This window comes from Pseudorca crassidens, chromosome 5, assembly GCF_039906515.1.
Source record: "Pseudorca crassidens isolate mPseCra1 chromosome 5, mPseCra1.hap1, whole genome shotgun sequence".
NCBI classification, from domain to species: Eukaryota; Metazoa; Chordata; class Mammalia; order Artiodactyla; family Delphinidae; genus Pseudorca; species Pseudorca crassidens.
Window position 1 is genome coordinate 18,546,515 of NC_090300.1, and position 26,266 is coordinate 18,572,780.

The 26,266-nt window shown below is 36.0% G+C and overlaps 2 protein-coding genes across 4 annotated transcripts in view; one reads left to right on the forward strand and one right to left on the reverse strand.

Moving 5' to 3' along the window:
• Window positions 1-16,167, forward strand: part of DHX36 (DEAH-box helicase 36) — a 59,203-nt gene extending 43,036 nt beyond the window's left edge. Inside the window, exons 17-25 of the mRNA XM_067737460.1 lie at window positions 344-442; window positions 5,028-5,201; window positions 5,350-5,436; window positions 6,371-6,454; window positions 8,618-8,717; window positions 8,810-8,900; window positions 11,540-11,660; window positions 12,325-12,477; window positions 12,878-16,167. Of these exons, the coding sequence (XP_067593561.1) occupies window positions 344-442; window positions 5,028-5,201; window positions 5,350-5,436; window positions 6,371-6,454; window positions 8,618-8,717; window positions 8,810-8,900; window positions 11,540-11,660; window positions 12,325-12,477; window positions 12,878-13,063 (1,095 nt within the window). The 3' untranslated portion in view covers window positions 13,064-16,167. The remainder of the gene's footprint in view (window positions 1-343; window positions 443-5,027; window positions 5,202-5,349; window positions 5,437-6,370; window positions 6,455-8,617; window positions 8,718-8,809; window positions 8,901-11,539; window positions 11,661-12,324; window positions 12,478-12,877) is intronic.
• Window positions 16,168-18,496: 2,329 nt separating this feature from the next.
• ARHGEF26 (Rho guanine nucleotide exchange factor 26) overlaps window positions 18,497-26,266 on the reverse strand; it is a 157,625-nt gene continuing 149,855 nt past the window's right edge. Inside the window, exons 15-16 of one of the 3 annotated variants that reach the window (XR_010943426.1) lie at window positions 23,941-24,008; window positions 18,497-22,338 (exon numbers count right to left, since the gene is read on the reverse strand). Coding sequence is in view for 2 of the 3 variants with exons in the window: in XM_067737462.1 (XP_067593563.1) it covers window positions 24,629-24,771 (143 nt within the window). In the remaining variant the exon portion in view is untranslated. Of the gene's footprint in view, window positions 22,339-22,552; window positions 24,772-26,266 lie in introns of those variants that run through there. The other 2 variants (XM_067737463.1, XM_067737462.1) reach the window with 2 other exon arrangements.

The window sequence follows — 26,266 nt, forward strand, 5'->3', positions numbered from 1 at the left end:
AAGATCCCTCATTATAGACTACTTACCATTTTTTCAGCATCTTAATGTATTTTGATAAAATTAGCTGCCTGATTTTGTAGGTAATTGGTAATCAACTTGTTTGTTGAGATTTTAACCAGCTACTTTTCTCATTAATAGAGTTGGTGGGTGTTAGAAAGTAGTATGTTGGCCTTTAAACATGTTTTTATAGAATCACAAATATAATTTTTACTTATCCTGGTAAAATAACTAACTTGAAAATCATGTATAGGTTTGATGCTTTATTTTGAGTCAGTGACACAGGCAGGATTAAACTGTTATGTCAATATATGATATATGTTTAATTATATTTGTCTCTCCCCAGATTTTAAGGCTAGGTGGAATTGCTTACTTTCTGAGTAGGCTAATGGATCCACCATCGAATGAAGCAGTGTTACTTTCCATAAAACACCTGATGGAACTGGTAAGTTTGATTTTTAAAAAAATTCTAACTTAGAGTGTTAAAGTAAGTAATCCAGCTAATTATAAAATTTACTTTCATTGTGGCAAGGTAGGCCAATGAATGTGCAGTGCCAGATTGATTCACTTTTTGGCTATTCAGCTTGGAATATGAAATATAAATTAGAAAGTTATAAAATGATACCTTTGTGAGTTTTCTTATACTGGGCTCTTTCCACACAAGTTTTTTCATTATAGGCCTGATTTCAAATTACATAAAATTTTGAAACCTTTCAATTACTGGTCCTCTTCATTTGTATTCTAGAAATGAATTTGGTTGCTTTATTCTACTCTTTCTGATTACCATAATGTTTTTAGAGCTTTTGTCAAATCCAGGTAACTTAATAACAGTGTGAACATTTTATAAAGGCAGCTCTTCTATTTTTGAAGGAATACTAGCAGGTGGCTTTTCTCCAAAATATCCTATCCCCCTACCTATCATTTGATTCTTACAGCTTTTTCCCTTAGATTCTTTTATGAAGTCAGTGTTTTGAGGAACTAGTTTCAGTGTCTTAGTCAAGTGACCACTTAGTTGGTAGCCATCCCTTCATGAGACCATGTTGAGAAGCGGCACAGGACTGGAGAGAATTAGTGAGTGAGTTAATACCCAAAGTGGAGAGAAAGAATAGAGCTGTGTGTTCCAACACAGTAGCCACTAGCCACAGGTGACTGTTTAAATTTAAATTTTGAATTAAATTACAAATTCAATATCTTGGTCACACTTGCACATTTTAGATGTTCAGTAGGCACATATGGCTAGTGGCTACCACATAATCAGTGCAGAAATAGACATTTCTGTCAATGCTGCAAGTTCTGTTGGTTAGTACTGGGCTAGAGGATGCTGAAGATCTATTTTACGTATTTCAATTTTATTTGTGCCCATCCATGTAGATAAATTTGAGAATTTGGTCCATGTAAAAATAAGCTCTTAATGTGAGTATTAAGTTGTTTAAATGAAAAGCATTGTAACTTATCTGACCATCTTTGTTGGAATTTGGATTAGATTTAGTGAGGTTACTGGTATTTTAGGGAGCAGTGCGGTTTTACTCCTGACCTCTCTTCCCCTCCAGACTTTTATCGAATAGAACAGCAGTAGAGGGCTACGGGGTGATCAGAGAATCAACGTATTATTTGTGGTAGAGACAGACAACCAGAGGGCGGCTGGAGTCTGAAGCCAGAGTGGGATGACTTCCTCTCCCAACTGAATTTAAGAACCAGTCTTTACTTAGCCATTTGTAGGCAACGAAATTGTGAAAAGGCTTGGAAAATCCTTGCCAACAGTAGGGTCTGAAGCCTACATTTTGAAAAAAAACTTCTTATTGTGAAATACAGCATGCCCATCCAGGGTAAAAGAGTAAAACAAAAATGTCCAGCTTAATGGTTTATCACAAAGTGAGCACTCTTATTTTTATTCATGTCAAGAAGTTAAGAACATTTCCAGTATCCTAAAAACCAACTTCCTACCCTCGCCCAATTACTCTACTCTCAGGCTCAAAAATAACCTCTATCATGACTTTAATGGTAATCTCTTGCTTGTTTTTCTTGATGGTTTTACCATACCAGTATACATCTTTAAAGAGCTCAGTTTAACTTGGCCTTTTGCGAACTTTACATGAACTCACACAGGATGTGTTTTTTTTTTTTTTTTTTGCAAGGGGGAATGGGGTTCTGTATTCTTTCACTGAAACATTGTGAGATTCATGTGCCTTATTGCTTTCAGCTATAGTTCATTCATTTTCATTTCTTTACCGTATTTTATTATATGACTACTGAAAGGCATTTTTGTTATTTCCAATTTGAGGCAGTTACATATAGTGCTGGTATTACTGTTCTTCAATATTTATTGTTTCTTGGTGCACGTGTTTAAGTATTTCTCATGGGTGTACACTTGAGTGAATTCACTGAGTCATAACGTATGTGTATGATTAACTTCAGTAGGTAATGCCCAACCATTTCCCAAAGTTGTCAAACTACTTACACTCCTACCAGTGTCAGTGGTAGGTGAGCATTCTCAGCTCTATAGCATCACCAACCTGTAGTCTTTTATTCTAAGCATGTTGATAGGTATGTAGTAGTTTTGTGGCTTTAGTTTGCATTACCATGACTGCTGTTGAATTTGTAGGCAGCTTTTTATGCTTATTGCCCATTTGGATAGTCTCATTTATAAATTATTGATGCCTGTTTTTCTATTACATTGTAGGAGGTCATTATATACTCTTTGTGTACTCTTGATCTGAGCCTTTTGTCAGCTGTGTATTGCACGTCTATATTTTTACCTTTTCACTTTCTAACAGTGGTTTGATAAACTGAAATTCCTAATTTTAATGTGGTCAAATGTATCAGTCTTTTTCTTTATTGTTACTGCTTTTTGTCCTTTAGTAAGTTTTTCTCTACCCTGGAGTCATGACGATATATTGTTTTAACTTTGTTTTCTTTTTCACACTTAGCTATATAATCCATCTGCAATGGATGTGTGTGTGTGTGTGTGTGTGTGTGTGTGTGTGTAGGTGAGGTAGGAATCAAAGTTTTTAGATATGTAGAGCAGTTGACCGAAACCATTTATAGAAAAGTTCATCCTTTTCCTCTTTGTTCTGCAGCCATAGTCATAGATCAGGTGTCTATGGATTTATTTGTCTGTTTGTAGGCTCTCCTTTATTCTATTGGTGTATATTTCTATCTTGAGCTGGTGTCACACTGCCTTAATTATAATATTGAGTCTTACCAAACAAGAACATGATCTGTCCCATTGATTTAGTTATTTAATCTCTTGGTGTTTCAGCGTTTTCTGTGTATTATAGAACTTTTTAAAAGATTTATATCTGGCTTGTAGTATTTCTGGATTATATTCAGACTTCAAAATTTTTCATTTTCTTGTGAGTCTGATATACAGAAATCAAATTGGTTTTGAATGTTGACCTTGCATTCATCAATGCTATGAAACCCACTTACTCTGATAACTATATGTAGATTTTTGAGTACACAGTCACATCTATAAATAATTGCAATTTTATTCCTTTCCAGCTGTCATCCAGGATCCTTAGTACAATGTTGAGCAGAAGTGTTATGATAGTGTGCACTCTTATGTTCTTATTCTCAAAGGAAAACCTGTCAAAAATTCGTTGAGCATGTTTTTTGAAGATTTTTGGTGGAAACTATCAAATTAAGGAAGTTTCTATTCTTAATTTACTAAGAGATTTTTATCATGCATGGATAATGGATTTTATCAAATACCTTTTCTGCCTCTAATGAGATTATACAATTATGCTGTTTTTTTTGTTAAATTTGTAATATATTGAATTACATTGATTTTTCAATTGTTAAACCAACTTTCATTCCAGAAACAAACCTATCTTGCTGGGATCCAGTATGCCATTATTTTATTTTGAGTTTCTCATGCGTAAGATTATTTAGTTTCCCTTTTTCCAGATGTCCCTTGTCAAGTTGGTACCAAGATTATGCTAGGCTCAGAAAACAAGTGGAGAGGTTTTGTTTTGTTTTTTTCCTATTCACTGAAAGAGTTTTTATAAGATTGAGGTTATTTCCTCCATAAATGTTTAGTAGAGATCTTTGTCTAATGAGACATTTGAATTATTTTTGTTCTGTTTTTTAATTTAAATTTTTACATTTTTATACAGTTTTTAAAGGTTACACTCCATTTACAGTTATTACAAAATATTGGCTATATTCCCCATGTTGTACAATACATCCTCGTAGTCTGTTCTACACCCAATAGTTTGTACCTCCCACTCTCCCACCCCATAACAAACTAGTGGTTGGTTGCCAGTGAGGGGGGGTGGGCAATTGAGTTATATTTTTTATTTTTGTTGTTGTTCAAATCTTGTTATTTTGAATGTGTACTAGACATTGTATTTACAGAGGTCTTTGTAGATAAAAACTTGGAGCTTGGGGTGATGGTAATTTCTTCCAGAGAGGATTTATGTTGCTTCTTCTGGGAAAAGATGCCCCAATGTTGGGTTCACTTCCTTGGACTCCTGTCCCTCCCCTAATCCTGGACTTGTGATTTTTGTAATTCTTTTGTAACTCCTCAGTCTTCAAGCAGCTTTTCCATCTGTGCTCAGTAGGATGATTGGATCAAATTACCTAGGTAATCAGAGCAGAAGTCACCCCGTTGTGGGGGGTTCTAGATAAATATTTTATCTCTTGCTCTCCTGTCTCATGTCTCCTAAAGTACTAGAATCTAGGGGCTATGCATTCTATATTCCAAATATGTAATAGTGTCTCATTTTTTGTTTTATTTCTCCTACAACTCTTGTACTTTACTGGGTGATTTTATTTGAAGACTTACTGGTGTGTTATTTCTCTCATTTCTCTTCCACCATTTATAGTAAAGCCAAGTTGTTTCTGTTTAAGTAAGTTTCTAACCTTTGCTGACCTCAAAACTTATGTTGCAAACTTATGTTTTGATGAAGAGAACTAAAGCTGAACAATATTAGGGCATTTGGACTTAAGAGTGGCCTATTATATTTTTCTTAAGCAAACTAAAATGTGGTGCTTACAATGTGTTTTAAACATAAACTCTTACTTTACAGAACGCTTTGGATAAACAAGAAGAATTGACATCTCTTGGAGTCCACTTAGCACGATTACCAGTTGAGCCACACATTGGAAAAATGATTCTTTTTGGAGCTCTGTTCTGTTGCCTCGACCCGGTGCTCACCATTGCTGCTAGTCTTAGCTTCAGAGATCCCTTTGTGATTCCACTGGTAAGAAAGATACAAGTAAAAGCCCAGGTATTTTTAGATACACAGGGTAGTTGTTTTCTTAGATAGATTTTTCATTGGCTTTTTATTAGAATGCCATTCTCTGTTATATACCATCAGAGCAATTTAAGTTGCCTTCATCTGTTTTAAGGGAAAAGAAAAGGTCGCAGATGCAAGAAGAAAGGAATTGGCAAAGGATACTAAAAGTGATCACCTGACAGTTGTGAATGCATTTGAGGTAAAAGGAATATCTTTAAATTTTAAAAATCTGTATTATAGTTATCAGGAATAAACTGCTAAATGAGAATGCCTAAAATTAGGTGAACATTTGGAAAAAAATTGTACATCATTTTTCAATTTTGTGATAGCTCATTACATTTACCCTTTTGGAAAAAAGTCTATATTTGTGTTTTGATAACAATAGAACAAGTGAACAATTTATTTTAAAATTTTATTTGCTATTATTCTTTTGTATCTTTGTCTTACTGACATTTATGACAGAAGGTCCCTTTTTGTTCATTAATAAACTATGCATGTATTCAGATTTAACATTTTTGATAGAGCATGATAGTCATGTACACTATTCAGGATAAAGAGATTTTTTCTCTTATAGACAAGCTTATCCGAGGATAAACATTTATCATCCATCTTTGCAACATTTAAATGTAATTTGGTGTATAGAGACAGCATCTTTTTACTGTAGTTCTAGTCTCAGTTCTGTACTACCTATTATGGGAAAGTTTATCCTTTTGAGCTCATTCAGTATTTTCTTTTTTCCCATCTTCCCTCCTTCTCTAGCTTAAAGCAAAGTAAAACAATATATTTTTGAAGTTGAAAATATATAATAGCATTGAAATTTGTTCAACAGAGTGCTCATTTTGATTAATACAATCATGTACAGAATGATGCTATTTTATGTAAAATGCACAGTATGTTACTAGATAACTTGCTCTTTTTTGTGTAAAGAAAGGTCTGCAAATTCAGTTTTGGTTATCTCTTAACAACTAGGATCATGGGGAGTTTATGTTTTTTTAGTTTGTTAATTTGGAAATTCTTTGAATTTTTTTACAAGAAAATGAAATATCAGTAGAAAGTGAAATTATTACCAAAATAAAGACAAACTGGTAAGCAGTCTTTGCTTTGGGGAACAATATCAATACTTTTCTTCATAGGGCTGGGAAGCAGCTAGACAACGTGGTTTCAGATATGAAAAAGACTATTGCTGGGAATATTTTCTGTCTTCAAACACACTGCAGGTAATGGTGAATGTTTTGAAGTGCTTCTCATATGTTAGGTTAGGGACTTATATGTATTTTGTGTAGTCAAATCTATAGCAAAAAGTTAAGTTTTTGCTTAACTTTTGTGTGAGTGTGTCTTATGAAGTTGAATCATTATACAGAATCATAAAAGGAATCTTTATTAAATCAACTGCAACAAAACAAAAAAGGTGTATAGCATAATAAACAAAAAACTAATGGCTAAGAAAAAAAAAGAGCCCAAAGTTTAGCAGGAAAACACAGAGAGGCTCGATTACTGTTCCTGCACCATTTTGATGATTCATCCTGAAAATTTTCACTAATACTCCTAAAATCTGTTTTAAAATCTCAGAGCGAGTATCTTTTCTTTAACTTTTGGGTACGTATTTTTATCTTCAACTGACTTAGTGTAGTGAGAAAACACTGGACAGGAGGCACTTGTGAAATAGAAGAAAGTGAACAATTAACAGGGCAGATGCACATCAGACTTCAGACTCTGCACTGAACTGGAGAAGTGATCTCAAGCCAGTGGGAGTAGAAATATCCTCACCTTCCCCCATTACATGTACACTCCATCTTTGTGGCATAGATTTAACAAATCTACGGGAGTAAAAGAATCCGGAATCTAGAATATTTAATCAAAAGTGCCCAAACATTAACAGAATGAAAAGAAGGGTAATAACTCTGAAAGATACTACAGCCAATGGAAAAAAAGGTAATAGGTGTCTCTACATAGAAAATTTAAGAGTAATTGAATATGTATTTAGAGATACATTGTAAGAACATTTCCCTTAAGTGGAAAAAATGAAGTACAGTATGAAAAAAGATGGTTGAATCCAACGAAGTGTTTTTTGAAAATATTATATCCAGTCAAGATACTAATTCAAGTATAAAGAAAAATGACAGGCATTCAAGAAAGCACTTGAAATACTGCACCCATGAGTTGATCTTGAAATATTTACTGACAATGAAATGCTGCCTATTAAGAAGTGAATCAGAAAGAATTCAGGAATGGAGAGTACATGCTAAGTCAGCTGGTGGTAGATACTGAAACTAAATATGGAAAAATGCAAAACAGTATTGGGAATTATGGATACAGAATAAAGGTTATTATCCTGAACAATATAAAATAATGGTGATAGAAACCAGGAGATGACCTAGAGAGTCAGTTATAAGAGAATGTAGGTGGGGAAACTAAAGTCACATAATTCATAAAAGGGATATATACTTAAATGTGACAATTTTATGTCTCATAATCTCTTACTTTAAGCTCGCAAGGATCCTTTATTAAATATCTCTTATGATTATAAGAATGTAAGATTCATCTAGTTCAGTTTCATTTCTTTTTAACTTCCTTAAATTGAACTAAAATTAATTTGAATGCTTTTGTAAAAACAGCTTCTATATTTACATTATCCCGTTATTAGGATAGCATTTTTGTCTAATTCTTCTGTCCATATAAATGCATAGTAAGTGTCTGCAATATTTACTTAGTTAATGATATTTCTGACAGTATTGAGATTAGGGTAGTCTTCTTTTGTACTTTGCTATACTACTTGAATGCTTTTTATAATGAGTCACGTATCATTTTTACCCAAAGAGTGATTTTTCTTATAAATAAACACAAGAAACAGGCCTTAAGCTTTTGTGCCAGGATGTAACAGTAGTTAATTTTCAGTAGTACATATATGGATGTTGGTTATTTTCTCTATGCTTTCCTGTTTTGTTTTGTTTTCAAAATATGGGATAGAGAGCAATTTTGAAAATTATGAGCCTTTTTGTAAACTGAAGTGATCCTTAAACATCGGTTGTTATTCCCTACAGCAGGCAAGCCTTAAGATTGGACAATAAATATTTTTGGCTTACAATCCATATGGTTTCTGTTGCAACTGCTCACCTCTGCCATTATAATGCAAAAGCAACCAACGATAGTGTGTTGATGAATGGGTGTTGTTTTGTTCCAGTAAAACTTTATTGACAAAAACAGGTTTTTATAAATTTTGTAGTTTACCAACCCCTGCTCCAAAACATCACATTTTTACAAAAGTGTTTCATAAAGCAGGGAAAGCTCAAAGCTAAATTTATTTATGAGTACATGCTTTATAACCCCTATCAATTTGTGTGAAAGGTATTCTAGTTCTGTTTGTTACCATTGCTCCCTAGATGCTGCATAACATGAAAGGGCAGTTTGCTGAGCATCTTCTTGGAGCTGGATTTGTAAGCAGTAGAAATCCTAAAGATCCAAAATCTAATATAAATTCAGGTAAAGCAGAAAGTACAGTGTAAATAACTTGCTGCTGTTGTCAGTTGTATCCATATTTTACTTTTTTTTCTCTACCTTCCCACCCCCAATAGATAATGAGAAGATAATTAAAGCTGTCATCTGTGCTGGTTTATATCCCAAAGTTGCTAAAATCCGACTAAATTTGGGTAAAAAAAGAAAAATGTAAGCATTGAAGATTATTATGAATTATTTGTAGTTCTCTCAAACTTTTGAAATCCTCTACTGCAACAGGGCTTATATTGTACATTTGTTCTTACTCATAATAGGGCCATATTCTTGTTACTTTTGGTCATTGAAGAGAAGGCAAACTGTTTACCATGGGCATCACTTTCCCTCATAGCACATCCCTGGAGTCTGCTGCTTCATCACCCATTTTTCACAAAGAATGTTAGTGAAATATAATATCAATGTAAATATGAGAACAGTAAGCCAGCTATACCTTGTTCAGAGTAAATTTTGTTTCAGGATATTTTTTTCCTCTTTTTTTTTTTGCGGTACGCGGGCCTCTCACCGCTGCGGCCCCTCTCGCCGCAGAGCACAGGCTCTGGACGTGCAGGCTCAGTGGCCATGGCTCACGGGCCCAGCTGCTCCGCAGCATGTGGGATCTTCCCGGACCGGGGCACGAACCTGTGTCCCCTGCATCAGCAGGCGGACTCTCAACCACTGCACCACCAGGGAAGCCCTTTTCCTCTCTTTTAAAACAAGTAATTTTCTACTTGAGATCTTTGAATAAAATTGTGGTGATTTTACTATTTTGAGAAATAAAGAATAACTTTAAATGTATGTACAAATAGAGTCAGCCTTAGTTGTAATTGGAGACAACAAATAAGGCATATTTTTGCCCAGTAAAAGAATTCATTCCAGTGAGGAAAAAAGAGAAACTGAAAGTCAAAAATGGCTAGTGGTATGTGAATTGGTGCCATGCTTTTGGAAGACAGTTTAGATTAGAATTATGTATCAGCAGTCATTAAAATAGTCACTGGCCCCGTGGATTCATAAGTGAATATTTGAATTTAATATTTTCTAAGGAAGTAATTCCAAATGTTTTTTGACAGGTATATTATAAACAACATAGATGTCTAGTAGCAGTGGGGAAATTATGGTTTTGTAAGACCATATTATATGGCATTTCTGTTAGGCGTATAAAACATCACTGTATATTGACATAAAATATTTGAACTGATGTTAGATGAAAAAGTTGGATGTTCTGTAAACATGAAAAAATATAGACCTCAAAGATAGCCTAGAGTGCAGCAGTGCAGTGGTTCTCAACCTGGGTGATTTTGCCTCCCTGGGGACATTTGATAATGTCTGCAGACATCTGTGGTTGTTATAAGTGGAGGAGTATGTACTACTAGCATCTAGTACATAGAGGTCAGGGATGCTATTAGGCCTTCCATAATGCACAAGACAGTCCCCCACAACAGAAAATTCAATATGTCAAGAATGCTGATGTTGAGAAACCCTATTCTCACGTGGAAGATTATGGGTAACATGAATTTTAATCACTGTAGTTGGATTATCCACATTTTAAGTGAGTACTTTTTTGACATCAGTACTTTGTCAAATTCTTCTTCATATCTATCCCTAAACTTACAGGTAGCTTAACAGAGAGACTCCTTGAAATACAAACATTTTATATATCCCTCTGCCATCCTGGGAAGGCTTTATGAAAGAAAGGTAGTTTCTTTGGGTTTATGCTTTGTTTTGGTCTAGTCAGCACATTTTGGCATACTGGCTAAGAGTTTAAGTTTTTGTTGGAACACATCTGTGCCTGTTTGTTCACATGTTGTTTGTGCCTGCTTTCCACCTGCACTAGCAGAGTTGAGTAGTTGTGACAGAAGGTCCGCAAAGCATAAAATATTTTCTCTCTGGTCCTGTATAGAAAAAGTTTGCCAAACCCTGCTGTTCTGGTGATGTAGGGTTGCAGGATGGCATTGGTTAAATTGACTGTGCGGTGAGGAAAAGCAGTTGCTCATTTTATTCTGAATAATGGCTCATGACTGTGATTCAGATTTTGGTAGACATATTATGGATTTCTAGAACCATGAAAAAGACGCTCTTAAAAACAAAGAGGAAGGATTAATGGATTATCAGCTTTATTCTGTAATTACCACTGACTATATAAACTATCAGACATCTCCCTGTTGAATAATATTAATTAAAGACTCCTACAAATTGAGGTGAAATTTTTGTGACTATCAAAGGAAGGACCCGTAAAAATGGAGAGATTGAACTAGAGCTGTGTACATTTATTCCAAGTATTCCTGTTTTGAAGGGTGGGGGGAGTTCAGTGAATGTGAGACCATTTAAAACGTATTTTAGAATAGGTTTTTAAAAACCAGTTTTAGCTAACTCCCTTTTAAACAAAATTCTTCATTTTAAATTTTAGATCATTTCACAGTTACTCTGTAAATTGACGGTAAATTATCAGTAGCATGACTTACAGTAAAATGTACAGACTATTCTCTTGGTCTGATTCACTTAGAATTATATCAGGTATTTCATTTTTTGTACTTTACTGGTATAGTATATATACTAACATAATTAGGGAATATTTTGTCATCTTTCTAATATGTTGAGTAATTACACCTATAAGAAAAGGATTTGTTGTATGATTTAGAGTACTCTTATTTAGCCAATTGTTTTTCTATGTCTTATTAAAACAAAAATTCGGAAATTTATATTGCAAAAATAAATTGAACTCATCTGTGGAGTTTGTTTTGATTCTGGGATTAGTTTGGAATCCTCCGGAGTTTTGTTTTGTTTTGTTTTTAAACTACATTTTAACTTTTTTTAAGGGTGAAAGTTTACACAAAAACTGATGGACTAGTTGCTATTCATCCCAAATCCGTTAATGTGGAGCAAACAGAGTTTCACTACAACTGGCTTATCTATCACCTGAAGATGAGAACAAGTAGTGTAAGTGAATACATAAAGTAACCATGGGTCTGAATAACAGTCTGGTTGTATTTTTAAAATTGTATAGTTTTCATAATTATAAACAAAATTTATTCTTTAAAAAAATTTTTTTTATGACATGACTTATACCTTCTTTAAGCAGATAACCTATACTTTTAATGTGCAGATCTGTCATGATGTATCTTTGTATTTTAATTAATTGGGATGGTTATTTGATTTGCATAATTTTCTTTCAGAGCCTGCTTTCAAGACATACTGGCATCTTATGGTATATAAGAGTTTATACTTTTCAGAGAATTTTGTTGGCCTGTCAATATACAAGTATTGGTCAGAATATTAAGTGGGAATTCTGTTAATATATAAATAAAAAGAACTTCAGCTACATTAGTGTTTTGGTTTTATCACTTAGGCAATATTTTGTTTACAGAACAGTGCTATTGATTAAATTGAAACAAAAATATAAAACTCCTTTGTTCTCTGAAGTAAGAATGACTTGTTTAAATGGTATTTCTTCAAATTTAGTCTCTGTAATTACACTAAAAGGATAATACCTGTTTTAGAAGGAAAGCACTAATAGATTGATACTAGTGATATTATTGAGTTAATGTGACAATAATTCTTTCAGACTCCTTAATGTATTTATTTGCCTTAATTCTCATTATAGATATACTTGTATGACTGCACAGAAGTTTCTCCATACTGTCTCTTGTTCTTTGGAGGTGATATTTCCATTCAGAAGGATAATGATCAGGAGACTATTGCTGTAGATGAATGGATTATCTTTCAGTCTCCAGCAAGAATTGCCCATCTTGTTAAGGTGACTGACTTTACATGATTGTCTTTGATTCTGCATACAAGTTAGTATGTGGTCTTGTGGTTTTGTTCTTCCAAGTGTTATACATGTTACGTTAAATATTTCTTGCTTTATTTCAACAGAGGAAATTGTGCTGAGAAATTGATTCATAGTTTTTCTGAATTGGTTTTTGAGATAGTTACAGACCAACCATTCTAAATGGCTCAATGTGATAAAAGTTTGAATTTTTTTACTTAAGTTGGCTACTCATAACCACACTTTAGTTAGTTGCTCATTAGATATTTCAGTCTTTTTGTATAATAGCTTATTAAATTTCTTGTACCAGCTGAAGTCACTTTCATTTATTACATTGTTTGATAGTACATCTGCCTTTGTTGAACATGTATAATTTTTCCAACTTCAGGAATTAAGAAAGGAACTAGATATCCTTCTGCAAGAGAAGATTGAAAGTCCCCATCCTGTAGACTGGAAGGACACTAAATCCAGAGACTGTGCAGTACTCTCAGCTATTATAGACTTGCTCAAAACACAGGAAAAAGCAACTCCCAGGAACTTGCCACCACGATTTCAGGATGGATATTACAGCTGATGGCTTTTCTGTGGTGCCCTGAAAAGCCAGTTTGATAGCCATTTTCCATCATGGTTTAACTTTTGAGTAGATGTCAAACCCCAGGACATGAATAATTTTCATGTGTAAGGTAGAAACCTTCAGTAGGTAGTAAATAAAGACTTAATGTGCATGAGTTAACAGTGTCATCTGTAGCTATTATAAATATACCATAAAAAAGTTACTCTGTAGTGGTCATGTCCACATTTTGAGAGTATTCCTCATATATTTTGAATGTTGTACCACTTGAGAAATTCCTTTGTTCTGTTATGAAAGATTAATCTCTCTGCCCATAATGACTGAGTATAGAATCAGTAAAAATAGAATGGTTAGCCAAAAAGCAGTATCAAATAAGAATTTGAACACATCCACATTTCTTCTAATGAAACTTCTATCAGAAGTAAATTAATTTGTTGTAATAAAGCCCAGTATTTAATAAAATGTACAGTGTGTAAATCTCGGCTAGCTTTTTGGGTTGCTTTCTGCATCTCCACCTATCCCTTGGTTTATCTGATGGTTTTTTATCTTAGAATATATTTGTACCACTTTTACATCACCCTGTGCAGTGTAAGGTAGCAATTGAGAGCATGGGTCTAGAGCCTATCTAAGTTCAAATTTTAGCTCCATCACTTACCACGTATCTTAGGCAAATTACTTGGCTTCTCTCTGTTTCCTTTTCCTTATCTGTAAAATACAGGTAACAATTATGAGGATTAAATATGTTTTCATATGTAAAGTGCATAGACTAGTGTCTGGCATGTATTGTGTACTTAGTTACAGTTATTATTTGAAACATTTTTTTAAACAATCCATTATGTTAGACTTTTCTTCCCCATGCTCTGAGTGCTACTTTACCCTCTCAGCCAGTGGAAGCTAGTGTGACATGTACTGTATGTTTTTAGCCCTGTCAGATTTTGACAAATACTGTTGGTTGCTATCCAACAACCATTTTGTCCCTCCCTTCCTGGTTGCTTGTTCATGTGTCCCCTCCTCTGTGCAGCCTTGTTCCCAGGGATGTTGGACCCTCTTCCCCAAGGGTGAATTGGATTGTTCTAAGCCAATCATGCATGGTCTTTTTCTCCTTATAAGTAACTGATGAGGCATGAATATGTGAGCCTGTCCTGGCTAATGGAAGCTGAGAAGAGATCTGCAAGGGGGCATCTGAGAAGATTTTCCTCACTAATAGACTTAAAGAAGGAAATTCTGTGTTCCTCCTTTGAACATTGTTTTGTCTGACTCTGGCACTTGGAGCTGCTGCAACCCTCTTAGGATCACAAGGTTGGCTCAGCGGGCAGGTGGAAATCACCAGAGTCCTTGATAATGCTAGTGAGCTGTTGAATTATCCAGACTTTGCAACTGCCCTGCACATGGACTTATTCTGATGTAATAAACCCTTCTTTGTTCTAGCCACTTTTAGTAGGATCTTTTGTATAACTTGGCAGAAAGGTATTAACTGAAACACATACTATCCGTTGTTGAGTGTTGTTTGCTGAGGCTTCTATCACTTATTTTGTGATCTAACAGTCTGACCCTATGTCTGAGAAAAGTTGTAGTACTGGAAATATTGGGAAAAAAATAGACATAGGAAGATCATCCTGCTACACCCTAAAAACTACAGATTGTATTGTGCCTTCCAAAGAAGCCAAAGGAAAGGAGTATCATATGATGACTGGGGTTGATTGATAATTCTATGGTGATCTTAACAGCACTGGTTCAGGTACTGCTTCCATTTCTGGGAATGTATGTCAACCTATCATTGCCTTCTAGGGTTTTGAATGTATTTGTGTGTTCTAAGTCCATTCTCTTGGCTAGTATCCCAAAAGTGATCTGCCTCTCACTGAATTCTTATACTGGGTCATTTTGTGGCATATTAGTTTTGCCCCTAAACTGAAGGTGATAATTAGGTCCTATTCTATAAGAACGTTTGTTTTTATGTTTGTGCTTTTTTTTTTTTTTGGCTTGCTTTTACTATCCAGTTTAAATTCAGTCAGTTGGCCAAAACGGTCTCGGCAGAAAGCATTTTAAAAATCTGTAAAAACAGATTACTAGTTAATTGGCTGCATGTTCATAGACAAATATTTAATCTCCATAAATGGGGAAAATGTTCCTGCAGAACTGTTTAACAGATGAGCTATTCAGAGAGATCAGAGGAGTTATTATCACCTCCAATTTATGTCTTCTCTATAGCCAGTCAAGATGGAAATTTTGCCTGAAGGTGCTATTTATGTTTTTCTTTTGTTTACAGAATAGGGTGTTACTTAGTGAAAAATGTATTCCAGGTCTCAGAACTATCTGCTATTTGGTAGTTTTAAAGAATAAGATACTAAATTACGAAGAAAACTATTTGCCTCACCATTCTGAGTGGTACCAAGGATAACTCTTAAAAAAAATGACCCTGAAAGAGAAACTTACAGAAAAACAAAACAAGAAATAAACCACTGGATAATCTTTACGAAGTGTCTTCGAAAAGTGAGTCCATGCGACACCTTCCTAATTCATTAACTTGGGCAAAAGCTCTAGATACATTTATACCAATATTGCAAGTGATTTTCACGTCTTCATTTTCAAAACAAGGTCCACCCTACAAGTTAGAAATCATAGAAGAGCTGTAGGAAGAATTTATTTTCGTACTCTGTTACCCAAAGTAAATGGTAATTTTCCTTCCCCTCTTTTAGCTCTGAGTCTGTGTATATTTTTAAGTAACTGTGATCATGTAGTGTAATATATTTATAATATGCTAATTGTTTTTACATGGCATTTTTATTCTGATTTTTAAAGTACATATTCATTATAGAGTATCTGGAAGTGCAACATATAAAAAAAATGTTACCGCTGTTACAAACTCTTTTTTAATAAGGTTTAAGATATTATTTTATATATAATAAAGTTACCCAAGTATAATTCTGTGAATTTTGTCAAATGTATAAAGTCATGTAATTGCTATCACCACAATCTTGATATAGAACATTCCTGTCACCTAAGAATCTCCCTTTTTCCCCTTACAGTCAATCCCCTGCTCCCACTGGCAACCATTTGGCCACTAGTTTTGCCTTTTCTAGAATTTCAAATAAATGGAACCATATGTAGTCTTTTGTGTCCAGCTTCTTTCACTTAACATAATGCTTTTCAGATATTTATGTTGCTGTGTATATCAGAAGTTAGTTCATTTTTTATTTAGTATTGCATTGTATGGTTGTACCATAGCTTGTTTATTCACCTGTTGATGGACTTAGTTATTTTCAGTGTTTTTGCTATTATAAATAAAGCTGCTATGAATATGTGTATACAGGTCTATGTGTAGATAGATGTTTTCATTTCTCTTGGGTAAATACCTATGATTAGGATTGTTGTGTCATATAAGAAATTGCCAACCTGACTTACAGAGTGGGTATACCATGTTTTATACACCCACCCTCCATATAGTATGGTTCCAGGTGTTCCAAGTTCTCACCAGTACTTGGGTATTTTTAGTTATTTGTTGTTTTGTTTAATTTTTGCCTTTAACGGATGTGGAGTCTCATAGTTTGTTGTGGTTTTGTTTTTTATTTCTATTGAATATAATAATCATTGATGAGCATATTTCATGTGCTTACTTGCCATTTTCCTTGGTTGTCTTATATACTTATATGTGTGTTTTGATTTCCCACCTCATATGTTAAGTAATTGGGGGTTTAGGGATATATCTGATTAAAAAGAAAAAGGATTATTCTTTATGAATTTTAGAGCTGCAGAAAATTTTAAGTTCATTGACCTTTAAAATGGCAAAATGTGCCACTCTTCAATTGGCTAGTACAGTGGCAAGAGTTAAGCCACCGTTACCAAGTGCCAGAAGAGAAAAGCACCAGTTTTAGGGGTCCATGATGTCAGGAGGTTGCACATCCACCATGAGATGATGAATAGGGCATAATACAAAACATTTCTGGTGTGGGTCAAGGCATGGGAGCGAAGGAAGACGGCTGATGTGGAAGCACTGCAGAGCCAACCTTTAAGACTGCTCAGAGTTTTGGTAGTTTGTGGTTTTCAGTGAATTGGCCCATTTTATCTAAGTTGTTAAATTTATGTCGAGTTGCTTGAATATCCTCTTAACCCTTTTATATCTCTGGAATCTGTAACAATATGTGCTGTTTCATTCTTGACAGGGACAGTCTCTTTTTTGGTCTTGCTAAAAGGTGTATCAATTGTGTTCGTCTTTTCAAAGAACTAGGCTCTTTGTTTCATTGATTTTCTCTGTATTTAAGTGTTTTAGTGCCATAAATTCCTAAGAACTGCTTTAGCTGCCAACTACATGTTTTGATGTATTCTCAGGGCATTCAGTCAGTGTGTTTTTTATTTCTTTATATATTTACCTCTTTGATCCACAAATTGAGCGTGCTGTTTAATTTCCAAGTGTTTGAAGATTTTCCTGTGGTGGTTCTGTTGTTAATTTCTAGTTTGATTCTTTTATGCTGGTTGGAAAACATACTTTGTATGATTTGTTCCTTTAAATTTGTCAGTTTATGACCCAGAATGTGATCTGTCTTGGTGAATATTACATACCTACATGGAAAGGAAGTATAATCTGTTGTTGGGTGGAGTGTTCGCTAAATAAATGTTAGGTCCCATTCCTTGATGGTGTTCTGTTCTGTACCTTTAACCACTATATTATGGATTTGTCTGTTTTTTCCCTTCAGTTCTGTTTTTGCTTCGCGTATTTTGAAGCTTTATTTATTTGGTACATACACATTTAGGGTTGTTATGTCTTCCTCACAGATTGACCCTTTTATTGTGATGTAGTATTCTTTGTTCCTGGCAATCTTCTTTGCTCTGAAGTCCACTTTATCTGTTCTAGTATAGCCCCTCCAGCTTTCTTTTGATTGGCATTTGCTTGATATTATTTTTCGATTCATTTACTCTACACTTACCTATATAATTACATTTTAAATGTGTTTCCAAACATATAGTTAGGTCACTTTTAAAAACTATTCTGGGGTTTCCCTGGTGGTGCAGTGGTTAAGAATCCCCCCGCCAATGCAGGGGACACAGGTTCGAGCCCTGGTCCAAATATCCCACATGCTGCGGAGCAACTAAGCCCATGCATCACAGCTACTGAGCCTGCGCTCTAGAGCCTGTGAACCACAACTACTGAGCCCGCATGGCACAACTACTGAAGCCTGCGTGCTTGTTTATCAGTATATCTCTTTAAGTTTGGGGCATTTTTTGCTTGCTCTATGGATTACAGTATACATGTATAGCTTATCATAGTGAACAAGTAGCAACATTTTGCCACTTCAAGTAAAATATATGTAAGATACCACCATTGAAGCCTGCGCGCCTAGAGCCCGTGCTCCACAAGAGAAGGCACTGCAGTGAGAAGCCCACTCACCGCAACTAGAGAAAGCCCCCGTGTAGCAGTTAAGACCCAGTGCAGCCAAAAATAATACAATAAATTTATTTTTTAAAAAAAGACACCACCATTTAGTTGTCCCAAATAATTCCTTTACATACGTTGAGAACCAACCATATCAGACAATGTAATACAGCTTTCAGCCAACTAACATTTTAAAACCTTAAGGATAGTCTATTATATTTACCCAAATGTTTACCTGTTCAGTTGTTCCTTCTTTGTTCCTGATGTTTCAAGTTTACTTCTGCCACTTCCTTTGTTAGAGGAACTTCTTAATTACTGGACTGTATTTTTTTAGAGCAGTTTTAGGTTTACAGGAAAACTGAGCAGAAGGTACAGAATTCCCGTATCACCTTTACTCCCTCCTAGTTTCCCCTATTGTTAACATCTTGGTACGCTTGTTCAAGGGATGACCCAATATTAATACATTATTAACTAAAATCCATAGTTTTAGTTAGCTTAACATTAGCTTAGTTTAGTTAGCTTAACATTAGCTTCTTTGTGTTGTATATTTTGATCAATGTATTGATATAATGACAGGTATGCACCATAACTTAACCATGCAGAATACTTTCACTGCCCTGAAAAAAGTCCTCTGTGCTCCACCTATTCCTCCTTTCCTCTCCTTGAACCCCTGGCAACCACTGATCTTTTTACTGTCTCCATAGTTTTGCCTTTTCCATGTTATGTAGTTGGAGTCATACAGCGTATAGCCTTTTTACATTGGCAACTTTTTCTTACTAATAGGCATTTAAGACCCCTTCATGTTTTTTCATGGATAGCTCATTTCGCTTATTGCTGGTTAATATTCGATTGTCTGGATGTATCACAGTTTATCCATTCATCTATTGAAGATTATCTTGGTTGCTTCCAACTTTGGCCAAGATGAATAAACCTGATATAAAAACTTGTGTGTAGACTTTTGTGTGGACATAGTTTTAAACTCATTTAGGTAAATATCAAGGAGTGTGATTGCTACGTCATATGGTAAGTGTTTAGTTTTCTAAGAAACTGCCAAACTCTTCCCAGTGGTTTTTGCATTCCCAACAGCAGTCAGTGCAAATTCCTCTTGCTCTGTGTCCTCACCAGTATTTGATGTTGTCAGGGTTTTGGATTTTATAGTCATTCTAATAGGTGTGTAGTGGTATCTCATTTTAATTTTTCAGTTCCCTAATGATGTTTCATCTTGAGCATATTCTCATATGCTTATTTTCCATCTGTGTATCTTTGGTGAGTTTTCTAGATTTTTGCCCATTTTTAATTGGGTGTTTTGTTGTCTAATTATTGAGTTTTAAGAGTTCTTTGTATATTTTGGATGCCAATCCTTTATCAGGTATATTTTGTAAGATTTCCTCCAACTCTGTGCATTGTCTTTTCATTCTCCTGTCTTTTAATGAAATTCAGCTTCACAGTTTTTTCTTTCACTGATCATGTCTTTGGTGTTATATTTAAAAAGTCGTCTCCAAACCCAAGACTACCTAGATTTTCTCCTGTATTCTAGGAGTTTTATAGTTTTGCATCTTAAATTTAGGTCAGAGTTTCTATATAAATGGATATTTCTTAATTTTTGTTATTGAGTTCCAACTTAATCATGTTGTAATCAGAGACCTCACTCTGTATAACTTCAGTCCTTTAAAATTTGTTGAAACTTGTTTTATGACCCAGGAAGTAGTCAGAAGTAAATATTCTACGTGTGCTTGAAAAGAATGTATATGCTGAAATTGCAGCATGTCCTATATAAGCCTATTATGTTATTCTTGTCCAAAGCTTCTACATCTTCACTGATTTTTTATTTTTCCTGTCAAATGAGAGAGGTGTGTTAAAGTCTCATTCTGTGACTTTTGATTTAATTCTTATATTTCTGCTCATTTTTGTCTTATTATTGAGACCATATTGTTGGAAGAATATATATTTAGAATTGTTGTATCTTCCTGGTTAAATGAAACTTTCATCATTATGTAGGCTCTATCCCTAGTCATACCCTTTATCTTACAGAGTTGTTTTATCTAATATTGACATAGCTACAGGTAGTGAATGTTGTGATATTCTGCCCAGATCCTCCATCAGGACTGATGGTATTCCCTTAGCTGCTGGAAGTGCTACCAGATGACAGCCTTCACTCACCAGCCCTCTGCAGGAATTGTCCTCGCCTCACCCAAGGCCACAGCCTGCATCCTGTGACTGGTCAGAGCAAGGTTAGAAAGACCTAGTCTCCTTGCCAAAGCTCACTCTCTTTCCCCTCTCTCTCCTCTGAGACTCCAGTTAAATCCTGCACTTCCCATCTCTCTCCTCTTCATGCTTCCTTGTAGGTTTCTTCTAGCCTCTCTTTCAGTTCACCAGAATCTTTTAACTATCAAATCTGATGTTAAATCCAGTTCCATATTTTCTAGTTGTTTTTTCTCTCACTTCTTTTGGTTGGTTGTTCTATATTGCTTTTTGAAGTTTGGCTTTATCTCCATAAACGAAGCAGTTGTATTTTACTAATGATTTGACTGTCTAGAGTCCCTGTGAATGTATCAGTTTTTTTGTTTTGTTTTTGTTTTTCCTGTATCCAGATGCTGTCTCTCAGAGGTTTTTTTTTGTTTTTTTGCTGATCCTTTCATTTGAGAATTTGTTTTTTTGGAAATAATTGAGAACTAAGATGATGATAGCTTTCTCCAGAGCAAGGTTTTATTTCCTCCAGTCAGGACCTTGGTATGCTAGATGCCTGAAGAGTGAAGCTCGAGGCCCTTGAGGTTTACTTCCTCACTCCAGAGTAAGCCCTTTGGAGACCGAACCCACAATGGAGATTATGGTAGGCACTAAACTCTGACCTGTGTTATTTAACTCTGACCTGTGTTATTTAGTACTGCAAGTCTGCCAAACAAACAGCTGCCTCTCTGCTGCTTTCCAGAGTCCAAGGAAAACGCAGCAGTAATTTGGGATGGAGGAGGGACCAAAGAGGAGGATGCATCCTGCTACTTCCAAAGATGATATTCCCCATCTCTTCCCTCTTTCGTCACTACCTTGAGCGAAAATCCAACAGAGATACCTTTGATTTATGTATCCTATCACATAGCTGTATTTTAGCTGCAAAGAATGCTGGAAAACTAGCATTTTAAGGTTTTATAGAGGGTGTTGTAGACAGAATTCTAAGATGATCCCATGATCTCTGCTTCCTTGGTGTTGCAGCTACGATTAGGTTACACTGCATGGCGAAGGAATTTTACAGATCTAATTAAGCTCCCAAATCGGCTGAATTTGAGTTCATAAGGGAAATTATTCTATGGGTCTAATATAATTATATGAGTTCTTTAAAAGCAGAGTTTTCTCCAGCTGGTAGCATAAGATGTAATGAGAGAGATTCCAAGTGTGAGAAGGACTGAACACGCCACTGCTGCCTAGAAGATGGAAGGAGCCACGTGGCAAGGAATTCCAGTTCCTGGAAGCTGTGAGCACCCTCCAATCTCCCCACCCTCCAGCAGCCAGCAAGGAAACAGGGGCCTCAGTCCTACAATCACAAGGAATGGAACTCTGCAAATAACAGGTATGAGCTGGAAAGCAGTTAAGCCAACACTTTCATTTCAGCCTTTTGAGACTCTAAGCAGAGAACCCAGCCAAGCAGTCCTAGACTTCTGACTACAGAACTGTGAGACCATACAGGAATGTCTTAAGCCACTAAGTTTGTGGAAATTTTATTCAGGAAAAGAAAATAACACGGAGTCATTCTTTGTCTTCCACCAAGATGCACAAGGTGGTGAAACGTCCCAAGCACAAAGGTTCAGACACTGAGTGGCCAAAATGAATGATAAGGTATATACTCCAAGGGTCAGCAGCAGTTAGGAAGCTATGAACTATTTGAGGTAAGCTGTTCAGTCATGCAGTTTTGTGGAAACTATAAGAAGAAACAGGATAGCCCAGTTCTTAAGAATGCCCCAGCCTTCTGGGGCAGCTAAGGCCCATATGGACCCAAAAAAGAAAGATCAGACACCTTCAATGTTAGCTGCAGATACCTTTTGAGTAGAACTCTGATTTGGCTCAAAATTCAGCAAACTATGTACTTAAATGAACACATCCTATAGTAAATTAAATCACATCAGCACGAAAGAACAAGTATATACAAAATCTTTATAAGCTCACATATTTTGCCAAAAGTGTACAAGCAATCTCAATTCATTGGGACAAAAATGAATATTTTTGTTCTCCACAGGTCACTGAATGAAGTCATTGTACAATTCAGAGAAGCTACTAAGTTTGAAAAACAATACTGTGTCATGTTCACAGTTGAACTGAAACACTGTGAATGAGTTAATACCTGCCATAAAACAACACTTTATCTAATAACAGTATTAACCTGCTTGCTAAATAGGCTCTGATTTATAAGATGCACATATTCCAAAACTGTTCACCATCTCTACTGATAAATTAATTCACAGGATTCACATAGTTGCTTTTTAGTGTCAACAGGGTGTTAGCAAAAATAATACGAAATGGTCTCTTTGCAAGCAACACATTGACCTTCCTTCCTAAATGAAAACATTCCATTAGATTAGATTTCAATTTGTTAGCTTCTCCTCCAGAAATTCTGTGACATCAAAGAGGAGATACATTTCTTGTTTTACCAAACCCAAGACCTTGCTTGCTGGGTCCACTGCTATTCTCCATTGACAGACTGGCCCAGAACTCAAGGAGCTCGGGGCCTGGCATGTCTTTATACTCAGAAATGTGTGCATTGATAAAGGAGAGCAATCCACAGGCGAGGCAGCTGCAGATGCCCCCTGCAGGCTCACTGCTGCAGTGACAGGACACAGAGCATGTGGGCTGAGCACACTCACCTCCCGCACTGGGCTTCTGCAGAGTTACTCACAATTGAGTAACTGGTTGGCAGTCAGTGGCTGGGGACATGTCACACATGGATCTGAGTCCTTGAATGACGTACCCTTTGCCAGGTTTTACCCCTCCATGAAAGAGAATGGAATAGAGAGGGAACGTAGCTGCCAGTAAAAAAATCACTCCTCCCCTCACTTTTCCAAACCCTCCAATTCCCTCTTTGTGAAACGTACTATTACAATGACTTTTCTCTCTCCTTGCATCAGTGGAAGAAATAAAGTTCTACAGACACCCGCAGTTAAGAGAGACTTCAAATCCAGCAAGCAAAGCCTTTAGTGCAAATAAAATGAGTTCCCATTAAGGTCAAAATGTTATGTTGCAACTAGGTACACCATGTTGCCTTCTTGATACCTTTTAAGGTCCAATTTTATCTTCCTTGAGATTGTTAAAATGTGTTTCAGCCAATTTCCTTTTGGAAATGGGAGTAGGAACAGTCAAAAACTGTACATTATTGAAGGCAAAGCAGCCTCACGTCAGTTTATCATCTCATATAGGTCTATTTTTAAAAAGTACGACCCCTGTCCTATATTCAGGATTTTCTCACATATATGAACCATCTAAATTCTATATTGTTAGAGTAGCTTAAGTTTTATTAGAATATACTTACCAAAGACCGAAGTTGGGTGAGATGGATTTTTTTAAAAAATCTTTAAAGTAAGGCTCCTTACTTCCCTTCTAATGAGGAAAGAGGTGGAAAAAATTCAAGTGTCAATTTCCCTTTCCTGGGAAGAGGTTTAGAAAAACTGAGCTCACCTTCAGAACTCTACCAGTTCCTTTTGAAATCAAGAAAGCATTAGCATCAGATCTAAAATATAAGAGGCAGGAGCAATATTTACAAAACTGGGTATTCCTTAAAGATATAAAACCTTGCTAATACTGGAAGAACCATACGAAGGAGATGTTTAAAGAGGGATAGCATACATTCTTGGTTAAGTGAGGATAGAGAAAACCAGAATACAGCATCTTACATATATATATATATATTTTTTATGCCAGAACATGATACAACTAGGAGTAGCTGAGGCTGCCTCATCCCTGAAGTGGACTGCTCAGCTATTCTGTTTACCTAAAGAGGTTTGCAAAAGGATTGCTGTGCACAAACTGAGCTTCGTGGATTAACTATCCAGTAGCTGTTCTCCTGAGAGAACAGAACCACCTGGCAAGCTTAAAGGCAAGTGTTTCCTTTCTTTTAATTAAATAGGCTGTGTTAAAATTAACATCAAAACCGGCCTTGAACCAACCAGCCCACCATGATGTAGTGCAAATCTCCCAGTGACAAAATACCATCAGAGAGGCTACACGTTGGTCTCCAGCCCCAGCAAACGTCCCATTCTCTCCACATTCTTATCAATTGTAGCTTGACATGTTATCTCCTTGGCACATTCCATAGGAAACCAGCCCCTTTCTCCATCTCGCAGTCTTTCCCCTTCATACCAGCCTGCAAAGAAGAGCAGAGTCCTCATGGGGCACCAAGTATTTGGATGAATCTTGACTGTTCAGCTCCGAGGGAGGACGATATGGGCAAATTTCAGAGGCAGTATCCTGCCCCAGGTTGGGTACCACGGATGATGCAAGGTGAGAGAGAGAGGTGGAACGGGGGAAAGGTTTCAAGAGGGACTCAATGGCAGATCATGATGAGAGGCAGAACATGATCAGAGGCCCTGAAGTGAGGTGTCTAGGAGAGTATTGAGCTTGGGCTCAATTGCAGAAAGGGATGATGTTTTGGGTAGGAAGAACATGACTTTTATTTTTTTTACTTTATTGAAGTATAGTTGATTTACAGTGTTCTGTTAGTTTCAGATGTATAGCAAAGTGTTTCAGTTATACACACATATATATATATATATATATATCTTTTTCAGACTCTTTTCCCTTATAGGTTTTTACAATTATTGAGTATAATTCCCTATGCTATATAGTAGGTCTTTGTTGGTTATCTATTTTATATATAGTAGTGTGTATATGTTAATCCCAAACTCCTAATTTATCCCTCCTGCCCCCAACCCTTCCCCTGTAGTAACCTAAGTTTGTTTTCTATGTCTTTGGGTCTGTTTCTGTTTTGTATACAAGTTCATTTGTATCTTTTTTTAGATTCCACATGTAAGTGAAATCATATATTTCTCTGTCTGGCTTATACTTCACTTAGTATGATAATCTTGAGCTATAGCCATGTTGCTGTAAATGGCATTATTTAATTCCTTTTTATGGCTGAATAGTATTCCATTGTATACATGTACCACATCTTTTTTTTTTTTTTTTTTTTTTGCGGTACACGGGCCTCTCACTGTTGTGGCCTCTCCTGTTGCAGAGCATAGGCTCCGGACGCGCAGGCTCAGCGGCCATGGCTCACGGGCCCAGCCGCTCCGTGGCATGTGGGATCCTCCCGGACCACGGCATGAACCCGTGTCCCCTGCATCAGCAGGCAGACTCTCAACCACTGTGCCACCAGGGAAGCCCACATGTATCTTTTTGAATTATGGTTTTCTCCAGATACATGCCCAGGAGTGGAATTGCTAGATCGTATGGTAGCTCTATTTTTAGTTTTTTAAGGAACCTCCATATTGTTCTCCATAGTGGCTGCACCAATTTATATTCCCACCAACAGTGTAGGAGGTTGCCTTTTCTCCACACCCTCTCTAGCATTTACTTGTAGGCTTTTTAATGATGGCCATTCTGATCGGAGTGAGGTGACCTCATTGTAGTTTTGATTTGCATTTCTCTAATAATTAGTGATGTTGAGCATCTTTTCATGTGCTTTTTAGCCATCTGTATGTCTTCTTTGGAGAAATGTCTATTTAGATCTTCTGCCCATTTTTTGATTGGGTTGTTTGTATTTTTGATACTGAACTGTAAGAGCTGTTTGTATATTTCGGAGATTAATCCCTTGTCAGTTGCATCATGTGCGAATATCTTCCCCCATTCCATAGGTTGTC